At 53.2% G+C, this 12376-nt stretch overlaps 1 protein-coding gene and 1 pseudogene across 4 annotated transcripts in view; both read right to left on the bottom strand.

Moving 5' to 3' along the window:
* The window catches only part of LOC147646364 (maestro heat-like repeat-containing protein family member 7), a 195784-nt gene that overhangs the window by 2948 nt on the left and 180460 nt on the right, over positions 1 to 12376 (bottom strand). Inside the window, exons 2-10 of one of the 4 annotated variants that reach the window (XM_086873529.1) lie at positions 2950 to 3096; positions 2617 to 2758; positions 2250 to 2314; positions 1802 to 2131; positions 1469 to 1617; positions 1064 to 1211; positions 665 to 855; positions 445 to 582; positions 62 to 176 (exon numbers count right to left, since the gene is read on the bottom strand). In XM_086873529.1, coding sequence (XP_086729655.1) covers positions 62 to 176; positions 445 to 582; positions 665 to 855; positions 1064 to 1211; positions 1469 to 1617; positions 1802 to 2131; positions 2250 to 2314; positions 2617 to 2734 — 1254 coding nt within the window. In that variant the 5' untranslated portion in view covers positions 2735 to 2758; positions 2950 to 3096. Of the gene's footprint in view, positions 1 to 61; positions 177 to 444; positions 583 to 664; positions 856 to 1063; positions 1212 to 1468; positions 1618 to 1801; positions 2132 to 2249; positions 2315 to 2616; positions 3217 to 12376 lie in introns of those variants that run through there. The other 3 variants (XM_086873527.1, XM_086873526.1, XM_086873528.1) reach the window with 3 other exon arrangements.
* On the bottom strand, positions 8341 to 9859 carry LOC147646375 (uncharacterized; annotated as a pseudogene).

Raw genomic sequence — 12376 nt, 5'->3', positions numbered from 1 at the left:
CTATGCAAGGGGACAGGGCTGGCAGGCAGCTCAGCGAGGTAGTGCTGGCCATCGGGCTCACCTCCACAAAGAATGCCAGGAAGGGCAGATCCCAGGGTGGCTCCTCTCTGCTGAGCAGCCGGAGCAGGCGGAGTGCAATCCCAGAACACAAAGAGAGGGAGGCACCGTGCATCTCCCTGTCAGAGGGAAAAGGCACCAAGACCCTGAGTTGGAGGGGCAAGAGACGGGGACTGATTCACAGAGATCCGGTCTTTCCTCACCACACTGGAGGGAATGGGGGTGCTTTGGGGGGAGGCACCTTCTGGGCACCCTCAGCCAGCATTTTCCACTCTGCTTAGCCATCCCTCAGTGACAAGGCCCTCTGTTGCAGAACCACAGGGACTGTGTGAGGCACCCCAAGCACAGGGCACAATTTCAGAGGCAGTGGGGAGAAGGGGGTCTCACCTGGCCAGCAGACCCACGGCATAGTGCTGGGTGTCAGCACAGAGCAGCGTGTCCCAGCCACACTTGCATCGCATTTCCATGACCACACTCTCACACCGCAGTCGGAAAAGCAGAGCCTTCATGGCCTGCACTGCAAACCTGTGTGCAGAGCAAAGCCCAGGTCACATTGGGTGCACTGGTGCTGGTCACAAAGGCATTGGAAGGACAGGAGGACTGGGACCTGTTGGGTTTTCTGGGAAGGCAGTATTCCTCCCGGCATGCTCTCCAGAAGCTGTCAACTTCCACTGGTGGCGTCTGCTGGGTGGTGATGACAACATGGAACAGCAGAGCCAGAAACAGGCGGGCGGAATAAAGGATCAACGCCTCGTGGCACTCAGGCGCTTGGATAATCAGCCAGAGCACCAGAGTTGCCTGCAAAAGAAGCACCCAAAGACAGCATTCAGTGCCGAGGTGTCCATGGGGCAGGGCCCGAGGGGAGACACAGGGGGAGCAGCAGGCCTGGTGCCCCCTGAGCCTGCCCCTAGCCCAGGTTTCAGCTCAGGAACTGAAGCAGGGAGAGAATGGAGAGCTGCTGGAGAAGCAACGTCTGGGTGATCAAAGGCCAGCTCCAGGAACTCACAGCCAGAGCAAAAACATCCTTGTTGTCTCCATCAGAGGTGCAGACGCTGTGCAGAGGCCAATCCTCCATCACACAGAGCAGTGTTGGCAGCACTTTCTCTACTGTTGGTCCCGACGAGCCTATGGCTCTCCACATCATTTCAGCAGCTCTGTGGGATCAGAGCTCTGTGTCAGGGGTGTCTCAGTCACAGAGCCATGCCCTGTGAAGCTGTGGGGACCCAGGTGATAGAGCCCTGGTGCCCTGAGGGGCAGGGAGGGAGCACTGGCAGCAGCCTCAGGACACAGAGGGGCCCGAGGCTCCTGGACCTCTCTGCCTGTTGGGCAGAGCCCATTGGACAGGCTGTGCAGGGCCATGGGCCATAAAGGCTGGTGAGCCCTGAGCTCTCAAGGCACGTGGGCCCCATACCTGTCACACGATGGGGCACAATGCAGGAGGGTCAGCGCCACATCAGCAGGGTGTTCTTCAGCCAGCCTTATAATGTCAATTTGCTGCCTGACATCCACAGTGACATGGGACACCAGACTCTGGTGAATGTTCCTTACAATAGCTGGCACCTGGAGGAGGCATGGGGAAGACTTGGAGTGCTGTCCAAGGCAGCAACTTCCCCAGCTTCCCCCAAGAAGTGCTTCCCTTCCCATCACACTGTGCTGGCCTCAAAGGCTGAGGGGGCCCTGTGGATGTGGCTGGAGGGGGCACACAATCCTGGGAGGCCTCCAGTTCTGGCCCCAGGCTGGGTACCTGCTGCTCAGAAGAAACACAGTTGTCCTTGAAATTGTCCCTTATGAGCTCCTGACTCAGAGCAGGAGTGGGTGTGATGTCAGCATCTGCAATGCCCTGAGTCTCTCCAGCATCATCATTTGGAATAGCCACATCCTCAGTTACTGCCATGTCAGAGTTTTCCCTCTCATCATTCACTGCAGTGTCAGAGTCTTCTGAGCACTCAGCTGAATCTGGGCTGACATCAGGCTCTGCCTGGAGCTCGGTCAGCCCGGAGTCAGGCTCAGCTGTGCCCTCAGTTCCTATGGGGCTGATCTTTCTATGCCGAATGCGCAGGAATTTCCGGAACCTCTGTGCAAGGAGAACAAAGGACAGGGAAGAGAGGCATGTTCCATGGGGTGCTCCAAGCTCCACTGCTGGGCTGAGCAGTGCCAGCAGGCCCAGCCCAGGTGGGGATGGCTGCAGGTACCTGCGCTGCTCTGTGGAAGCGGCCACGGGCAGGCTCCTGCTCTTGTGTCTGGTCCATGGCTGCATCTGGCAAAGAGCAGCCAGAGCTGAGGGGCTGCAGGAGAGGCCGGAGAACACAGCCCAGCCCTACACTCCCCAGGCAGGGACAGCCCTGGGGTGGCTCAGGGTATGGAGCACAGCCAGTGCCGGGGTCAGCCCCAATCCCTCTTGTGTCCTGTCCATGGGCACGTTCACAGCGGACGGGACGGGACGGGACGGGACGGGACGGGACGGGACGGGATGGGATGGGATGGGATGGGATGGGATGGGATGGGGCAGGGCCCAGCTGACTGCAGCCATCAGCCCTGTGGCCCAGTTCTGCCACTCACCATCCTGCAGTGGCTGGAACTGCTCCAGCTCTTCCGGCTGTTGTGCTGGGGCAGCTCCAGGTTCTTTCTTTCTTTTCCCCCTGAACACCTTGAACAGCCTGAGGAATCTGCCCGCCATGACACAATCTTGCCTTGAAGGCACCTTAAAGAGAGATGCCTTGGGAAATCTCTGAGTCAACAAGTTGTCCATTTGTGCCTTTTAGGCACCTGTGACAGAGAAGCCTCAGGAAGCCTACAGGACAGCAAGTCCTGCAGTCTGGTGTTGAGGGCTCCTGCCATAATGACTGGAGACTCCTTGTAAATGATTGTGCTCACTAAGTCCCACAGTCTCACCTTGAGGGCAGAGGCCGGGAGAATGGGAGATGCCTCAGAAAAGCTTCAGGTTACAAGTCCCGCAGTCTGGCCTGGCAGACACCTGCAAAAGAAAAGCCTCGGGAAAGCCACGGGTCACCAAGGCCCGCAGTCTTGCCACGAGGTCACCTGTACGAGTAAAGACTTGGAAAAGCTCCGGGTCCGACACAAACGAGTGCGCTGTGCGGGGGCTCCTCACAGCACCGCTCTGCCGCGTCCTGTCCCGTCGCGTGCACTGGGCACTGTGGCGTTGCCCTGTCACCGCCAGCTCCTATGTCACCACATGTCACAAAGGGCTCTCTGACACCCTGTCCCTTTCCATCCCATGGTGACCATGTGTCACAAAGGGCCCTTGCACACACTGCCACCTGCCCTTGGGCTGCCCCCATCCCCCCCAAAGTGGCCCAGGTTGGAAGGAATCCCTTGCCCAAAGTGTCTTTGACAGCCCAACAGGATCTTTAGGAACGCCTCAAACCATCAGCAAACGCTGCCCTGCTCTGCAGGCTCAGGGCAGCAGAAGGAGCCCCCAGGCTGCCGATGCAGCCGCAGCAGGAAGGGCACGGGGCCTTGCACAGAATCTGCACAGGGGCCTGGCAGCACTGAAATCAGCAGGTGTGGCAGTGTCCCCCACCAAGGCAGACCTGCCACCCCAGCCGAGCCCTGGCAGTGCTGGTGCCCTTCTCCTGCCCCAGAGACCTGTGCCCCTGGGGGGTTTCTGTGCCAGAGGGCAGCCAAAGCCCACGTGCATTGGGGGCTGGGCTCCTTCCTGCAGGGGCTGTTGGTAGGAGCTCCTGGAGCTACTGCTGGCCACTCTTGCTATCTGTCAGATGATGTTGCTCCTTCCTGGAATGATGTTTTTCATGGAAGGGGTTTGCAGTAGCACAAAAACACCATCAGCTGCTGAGTTTCCTAGGATGGTTAGATTGTACAGAGGCACTGTCATGTTTCAGTGTGATTTTCTGTCTTTTCTTCTGGGAGAAACATTAGCCCAGTCTCTGATGTTCAAGGCCCCAGTTGCTGCGTGTCTGTCTGTGTTGCAGCTGATGCAAGGCAAACATTTCCTCCAGACACAGAGTCCTGCCTGAATAGTCACAGAGCTACATCTATTTTTAATTTTAACTTTTTAAAATTTTTCCAGAGCCTGCTGACTGTTTTCAAGGTTTTCTCCCAATTTTCTCCCTAGTGCACATTCTCCAGAAATTGTGCTTTTACATCCTTTTGCATTTATTAAACTTACCTGCAATGACCAGTCAATCAAAACTCTGGGAAAACTTGATCTTCAGGTTGAACCCAGGCAAAATATTTATCTCCCACATCTGAAGCCATGAACTGCCAAGTACTGTCCCCAGTGTCATACCCTGTCCCCTGTAGGTGTCCTGATGCCATTTCAGAGGGGTTTCCAATGAAAATAAGTTTTAATATTTTTGTAGTTTCCTCATTGGCATTAAACTCCTTGACTAGAAAAATCACATGTCAAAATTTCTAGGATTCTTACACACCAAAGCTGTCATTTTCACCCTGGATTTTAGAGTCTCTGAACAGTCAGACAAGGTTTTAGTATTAGACATCACAGAAGAAGTCCCTGGTGTTGGGCTATACCATGACATCAGCATATAGTCCTGATGATTACTTTAGGCAGGAGCAGCAAATGCAAGAATGAGCCAAACAAGCTGTTCCTGTGTTCTCATGTCCTGCACAGCAGTAACTGGGAATTCAAGAATGGATTCAGGAGCAATGGGTGCACAGGGAGCCACAAAGACTTTGGGATGCAGAAATGGACCAGCCTGGTGCCTGTGCCCGGGCTGCACCGCGCTGAGTTCAACTGGATGATCTAACAATGGTTGAATGGACACACCATGGGCCACTGGAGACTCCTACTCCTAGTTCTGTGAGCTACAGTATTCATTTGTGATTCACCAGATGATTTTTTCATCTTTGCTTGAAATCCAGGAGAAGAAAAGGTCAACATGGAGAAGTGTTCTTCCAATTCTAGTGACAGTTGTGTCTGCACACCACCTGTGCCCATGGCAGGGTGGTTGGAACTGGATGATGTTTATGATACTTTGCAACACAAAGTGCTCCGGGATTCTTTGGTTCCCCAAGTGGAGAGCAAAACTGAGCCGTGTAAATCCCTGCTTTTTTTCAGTGCCTGCTGCTTCTTCCTTTGTTCCAAGCAAGTCCAGGATTTTATTTCATGTGTCTTTAAGGTGCCTGGACAGAAGAGAGGGAGGGCAGCTGCAGCGCAGGGCTTGAGTCCCATCAGAGTCTCTCTCTCTCACAATGGTGCCGATGCCGCTGCCTTGGGACACCTGAGTGTGTAAGGTGAGCCCACCCTCAGGCACGGCCATCCAAGTCAGTCAGGGGCACAAGCTGCAACTGAAGCTGCCACGCGTTGCTGTGAGGCTTCAAGTGAAGAGAAAGCCATTGTGGCCAATTCTGCTGATGCCTTTTGCCAAACCAAAGGCAGCTGTGCCCACAGCCTCCCCCTGTTTGGCACCCGGCTGCTGCGGACGCCTCAGTGCGCAGGTGCCGACGTTGGGGCTGCTGCTGTTCCTGGGCACACTCTGCTGCTGTTCCTGGGCACACTCTGCTGCTGTTCCTGGGCACACTCTGCTGCTGTTCCTGGGCACACTCTGCTGCTGTTCCTGGGCACACTCTGCTGCTGTTCCTGGGCACACTCTGCTGCTGTTCCTGTGCACACTCTGCTGCTGTTCCTGGGCACACTCTGCTGCTGTTCCTGGGCACACTCTGCTGCTGTTTCTGTGGGCTCCAGAGCCGCTTGGGCAGCAGCCACTGGGCAGCCCTGCCGGAGGAGACATCGCCACCCTCCCCATGGTGGCAGCAGCTCTGTGGGCCCCGAGCTCTGTGTCAGGGGGCCCTCGGTCACAGCACCATGGCCTGGGCAGCTGTGAGGGCCGGGGCTGGCTCTGCCCACTGCCCCTTATCGCAGGCACCCAGTGGCCGTGGCCTGGCAGCACCCCCTGCCCTCCATGTCCCCAGCCAGCCCAGCCTGGGCACCTCGGGCTGTCCCCACCCTCCTGGAGAGGTGTTGTCCCAGCTTCGAGGGCTTCTGCTGCAGGCCTGGGGGACATTTTGGGGAAGCACCAGAGCAGCCGGGTGTCAGGAAAAAGGCGGCTGCCCAGAGGCTGCTTATGGCCTCTGATACCTCATTCCTCAGGGCTTCCCACCACCCCGGCCCCTCAGGGGCCTCCTGTCCCCTTGGAACCTCCTGCCACCCACTCCCTCACACATCCCCCTTGTGCTTTCCCACTGCCTTGTCCCATCTGGGCCTCCACAGCCCCTCATCCATTTACAGCCTCCCAGCACCCCGTCCCCTCAGGGTCTCCCCCAGCCTGGCCCAGCAGCAGCGCCGCAGCCCCACAGGAGCTCCAGAGGAGCTGGGTCAAGAGGCACCTGGGAGCCCTCAGCAACCCAGGCAGCACCACACGGGCAGCAGGACACAGATGGCGCTTCCTGGCTGGGACAGGGCTTGTGCCTTCAGCAGAACCACCAAAGGCCAAGGGTTTCTGGCCATTTCCCTGCACCACTGCACGCCCTGACAGGTTGCTGAGCACAAGCCCCCTTTTCCCTCTCTTCCCCTATGCCCCACACACCCTGGGCAGCAAAAGAAAGGTCCTGGGACTCTGTTTATTATAACATATCCTATATTTACTGTAAGGGAACATTTTAATAGAGAAAAAACATGATATTTTAGTAAAAGCCTGTCTGCACAACCCAGCTTTTAATTCAGACGACAATATTAAAAGCAGTGTCTTTGAAACTGTCCTGGAACAGCGAGAATAAAGAAAAACAATGGCATTCTGTACATGGAAAAGAATGTAAACAATATGTGTTAACCAGTTGTAGCCTGTTAAGCCCTGTGAACCCTGTTGGACCCTATAAAAGTGTGCTAAAGATAGAAATAAACGATGTTTGCTACACCTCTATGAGGACTCAGTGAATAGTCTGAGAGGTTTTCCATTAGCCTATTGGACCAAAATGTTATATATTGCTGTGGGGAGAAGAAACTCTGACTTCCACAAGCTATGGCTGACTTATTGCTCCTCTATAAATCTCACGCCTTGAGACTGATATCTTATCGAGCTACTTGCGCAATAAATCATCTCAAAGCATAGTGGTTCCACCCTCATTTTTCACCTTGACACCAAACACACCCTGGAGATGTCTGGGGCCATTCATCATTTCTCTGCTCTGCAGCACCGAGGCAACGCACTCCGGCTACAGCTCTGAGCTCGTGCCCATGGCAACCAGCCCTGGCAATGGGGCTCCATGGAGCTGCTCTCAGGAACATCCCAAGAGTTGGGGAGTGCCCCAAAAGTGCCTCAGAAATGTGAGATACCCCAAAATCTCTTCAGGAATGTGAAATATCCCAAAACTCACTCAGTAATGGGCTCCCCCTTTGATCATTATCCCCAAACTTTGGCTGTCTCATTGCAGACCCCACCCCACATCCCAAATCCCAACCCCAACCCATCCCATCTCTGCTGGACATCAAGACCCCCTTCCCAAGCCTTACTTTCCTTATTTCACACCTCCCAAACTCCATCCCACCCAATACCCATCTCACCCCTCCTGATTTGCATCCCACTTCACCCAATCCCCTTCCAACCCCTTTCCACCTGATGCCTTGAGGAAGGCTGACCTAGAACAGAGGCTGGACAGAGTTGAGAATAAAGTTTATTAAAATGCCTTAAAGGATACACCTTGGGCAGTAGAAGAACCTGGCCAGGGCTACACCCAAAATGGACCAGAAATGGTCACAAAAATGGACAAGTGATCATGAGGTCTCACATTTTCAGAAGTTTAGGTCCATCTGCATATTCATTGTCCAATTACAGCTTCAGATGAGGAAGTCCCATCCTTCTTGTTTTCTCTCTTCAGTCCACCCTTGTTCATGCTTTTGGGCCTGGAACTTGTAACAATTGTCCTTGGTATCAAGCTAGAAAAGGAATTGTTTTGTCTACCTACTCTGTGAAGAGAGCTCACTAGCACTTAATAGGAAGTTCAAAACTACAAACCTAGGCAGTGCAGAATTTGAAAAATATGAAAGCTAAAATTTAAGGCAACACACCCTGAGGGACTGTGGAATCCAGTAATTTTGGGTGGGATTGAGTAGATTTCAATGGCACTGAGTGGTTTTGAGGTGACAGATAGAACTCGCTCATCTCCTTGAGTGGCAAGAGATGGAGACAAATAAACCAAATACCCCCAAAACCCTCCCCATTACCTCCCTGAATACCAGATTCCCTTCAAGCACTAGTAAAAGAGATATTTTAGATGCCTTTGATGAATCTGTAGACTTTTACCTAAATTTTGTCTGTTTTAAAGGGATGAAGATGAATCAAAAGAAAATTAGGGCCAAATCAAAATGACCACCAGCCCAGTGTGTTGCCAACACAGATCACTGGGAACGTGGGTCATCAGGTCCTGCCCAACGTGGGTCCTCTGATGGGGGATGGAGCTGGAGCAGCACATGGACACCTTCCTGCACTTGGGGCACTCACAGGGCTTCCCTTACCGGTGCATCCGTTGGTGCTGGGTCAAGTTAGAGCTGTGGCTGAAGCTCTTCCCACACTGGGGACACTCGTAGGGCCTCTCCCCAGTGTGGATGCGCCGGTGCTTGATGAGGTTGGAGTTGTGCTTGAAGCCCTTCCTGCACTCAGGGCAGCGGAAGGGTCTCTCATCCGTGTGAATCAGCTGGTGCTGGAGGAGATGGGAGCTGGTCTGAAACCTCTTCCCACACTGGAGACACTCGTAGGGCCTCTCCCCAGTGTGGATCATCTGGTGGATGGTCAGTTTGGACCTCCGGCTGTAGGTCATCCCACATTCCTCACACTCATAGGGACGTTCCCCAGTGTGAGTCCTCTGGTGGATGGTCAGGCTGGAGCTGTGGCTGAAGCTCTTCCCACATTCCCCACACTTGTAGGGCTTCTCCCCAGTGTGGATGCGCTGGTGCCTGATGAGGTGGGAGTTGTGCTTGAAGCCCTCCCCACAGTCAGGGCAGCGGAAGGGCCTCTCATCCGTGTGAATCCGCTGGTGCAGGAGGAGATTGGAGCTCCTCTGAAACCTCTTCCCACACTCGGGACACTCGTAGGGCCTCTCCCCAGTGTGGATGCGCTGGTGGATGATGAGGTGGGAGCTGCAGTAGAAGCCCTTCCCACATTCCCCACACTCGTAGGGCCATTCCCCAGTGTGGATCATCTGGTGGCGGATCAGGCAGTTGCTCTGGCTGAAGCTCTTCCCACACTCCAAGCACTTGTAGGGCTTCTCCCCATCCTGAAGCTGCTCATGGACCACCAGCTCAGAGCCCTGGCTGGATCTCCGGTCGCCTTCCCGGCACAGGGTGGGTCTTTCCTCCTCAGAGCACCCTGGGATGGGTTTGGAGCCCCTCCTCCTGCAGGATCTCCATGGCTTTTCTTCCCTGTTGGATTCCTGTGCTGTGGAGCCACTCAAAACAGCTTCTTCCATGAGGTTCTGCCGTGGGGATTTGTCCTCCCTGGTCTCCATCCTCAGCTCCTTGTCTGGGGGAGGAAGGACAAGGAGAGGATGGGATTTGCCTCCGTGCCAGAGGGAAGGGGAAGGAGATCCCCCCAGTGCGTCCCCGGCAGGACGGCGTCGGCAGTGGGGTTGTCCTGCAGCCGGGGGCCAGGCTGGGCTGGGAGGTGGAGCAGGAGAGAGGGGGAAAGGGGCACTGACTTCCTCCTTACCTGCCTGGGTGTCCTGGGAGATCTTCCTCTTCCTCGCAGCCTCTTTCTCCATCTGGCCAAGGTCTGGGAATGGGAAATCCTGGTTTGGGGAAATATAACGGATGAGCACATTGAGTTGATGTCCCACATTGTCCACACATTGATGTCCCTCTGCCCAAGTCCATCTCTAGATGTCACCAAACATCTGGGGTCTGTAAAAAGCTCCCAAACATCAAGATTCAGCTCTGAAAATGCCTCACAGGAGTCCCCCATCTCTCCTCTCTCCCCTTTGGTGTTGACGGGTTCCCCCCGGTCCCAGCTGCTGGGGATCATGCTTGTACTGGGGGTCCCTGTTTGCTCTGTCGCTGCCCTCCCCAGGCTGCTGGGAGTTTCAGGAATCCAAAAAGTTCCCCCTGTTTCCATCTCCCCACTTAAGGATTCTGTGACCTCCCAAAATCATCCCAAGGGGCATTTTCTGCTCAGCTTTGGAGTTCTTCATTCTCCAAACATCCCCCCAAGAAAACCCCAACCCAGGAACCTCCCAGGATATCTGGGCTGAGCTCCCCCTCCTTGGTCACGTGTGGGATGGGGGATGATGATCCCACGGGTGCGGGATTGTGAATTCAGGGAGTGCTCGACCTCGTGGTTCCTTCTACTTTCCCTGATCCTCTTTTGTCCCTCCTCTTCCTCCTGCTCCTCCTCCCTAACTCCACCTTCTTCTGCTACTTCCATCCCTTCTCTCTCTCCTTCTTCATCCCTCCTCTTCCATCCCTCCTCCTCCTCCCCCAGGAGCAGCGACACCCTCGGTGCCCCGTTCCCAAACCCCTCACAGCCCACGGCAGGAGCGGGGATGGAGCCGGGACAGGTCGGGATGGGCAGCGCGGGGCTCTCCGCTGCTCCCACCCGCTGGGGACGGGGGGAACCCGGCCCGGGGAAAAGGAGAGGGAAACTGGGAAAATTGGGGGCTGCAGATCCAACCTGGGGCTGGCTGGGGACCCTGGCTGGGGACTGCCAGCCCTTGGGGCTCCTCTGGGGAGATGTGGGAGGGGGGAACACAGAGAGCGCTGGGGGATCCCAGGAGTGGCAGCACTGGCAGGGACTGGTTTGTACTGGGGTAACTGGAACCTTACTGGGGTAACTGGGAATGACTGGGAATGAGCACAAGCATGCTGCGGGCAGCTGGGATATACTGGGAGTGACTGTGACCATACTGGGAACAGCTGGAACCACACTGGGAGAAACTGGGAGTGAGTGGGACCGTGCTGAGATGGACTGGGACTATTCCAGGGACAACTGGGATCATACCAGGAGGAACTGGGAAGAATTGCAACTATTCTGGGATCACACTCAACTGGGATCATACTGGGATCATACTGGGAACAGCTGGGTCCCTGCTGGCTGAGACTGGGATCCCACTGAGGGTGACTGGAATCATACTGGGATTGACTGGGAGTGGCTGTGAGCAACTGGAATCATGCTGAGAGCAACTGGGAGGAGCTGGGAATGACTGGGAGCGTGCTGGGGCTGACTGGGATATACTGGGAGAGACAGGGAGTCCCAGGGATCACACTGGAGGCAACTGGGGTCACACTGGCACTGCCAGGGAGCAACTGGGGGCCACTGGCCTCATACTGGGAGTGACTGGGATCAGACTGGGAGTTACTGGGATCATACTGGGAGTGTGCAAGAAGCTGGAAAATGGGGAAAAAAATGGGAAAAAAACAAGGATAAATGCAAGGAAAATGTAAGGGAAAAATCAGGGAAAAAACCAAAAAAATATCAGGGTGAAATTAAAAAATATCAGGGAAAAAATCAGGAAAAAATTGGGAAAAAATTTGGGGAAAATGGGAAAATTTTAAAAAATTTGGGGAAAACCAGGAAAAATTTGGGGGAAAAAAAGAGAAAACTCAAGGAAAAGATGGGAAAAAATTGTGGAAAAAAGCCAGAAAAAGAAAATGGAAAAAAATCTGGGAAAAATCAGAAAAAATGGGGAAAAAACCAGGAAAAAATAGGAAATGAAGGAAAAATCATGAAAAACCAGGGAAAATTGGAAAGAATATTGGGGAAATCAGAAGAAAAAACTGGGAAAGAACTTGGAAAAATCAGGAAACAACCAGAAAAGAAAGAGGAATAAAATCTGGAATGAAATAGGAAAAATCCCAGGAAAAATCAGGTAAAAACTAGGAAAATTTGAGAAGAAATTGGGAAAAAGCTAGAAATGAATTGGGAAAGGAAAAGAGAAGAATCAGGAAAAAATGGGAAATACATGAAAAAAATTGTGAAAAATTGTGAGAAATCAGGGAAAATATCAGGAAAAAAAAGCCGAAAAGACCCTGGGAAAAATGAGGAAAAATCAGGAAAAAATTGGGAAAAATAGTGTAAAAATGAAGGAAAAACTGAAAATAGTTGAGAGAAAAAATTGAAAAAAAATCTGGGAAATAATTGGGAAAAAATCAGAGAAAAAATGTGGAAAAAAAGGAAAATCACGGGAAAATCAGGGAAACGAACTGGAAAAGGATAAAAAAATCTGGAAAAATCAGAAAAAAAATAATGAAAAAAAATCAGGAAAGAATTGAGGAAAACCAGAAAAATTAGGGAAAGGATAAGGGAAAAATCTGGAAAAAAATGGGAAAAAAAGGAAAAAACACAAAAATCAAGGAAAAGTTTGAAAAAAAAATGGGGAAAAATTGGAAAAAAAATCA

This window comes from Cyanistes caeruleus, unplaced genomic scaffold (assembly GCF_971803275.1).
Source record: "Cyanistes caeruleus unplaced genomic scaffold, bCyaCae1.hap1.1 HAP1_SCAFFOLD_100, whole genome shotgun sequence".
In the NCBI taxonomy this organism is placed as follows: domain Eukaryota; kingdom Metazoa; phylum Chordata; class Aves; order Passeriformes; family Paridae; genus Cyanistes; species Cyanistes caeruleus.
This window is presented reverse-complemented; position numbering and strand designations above follow the sequence as displayed.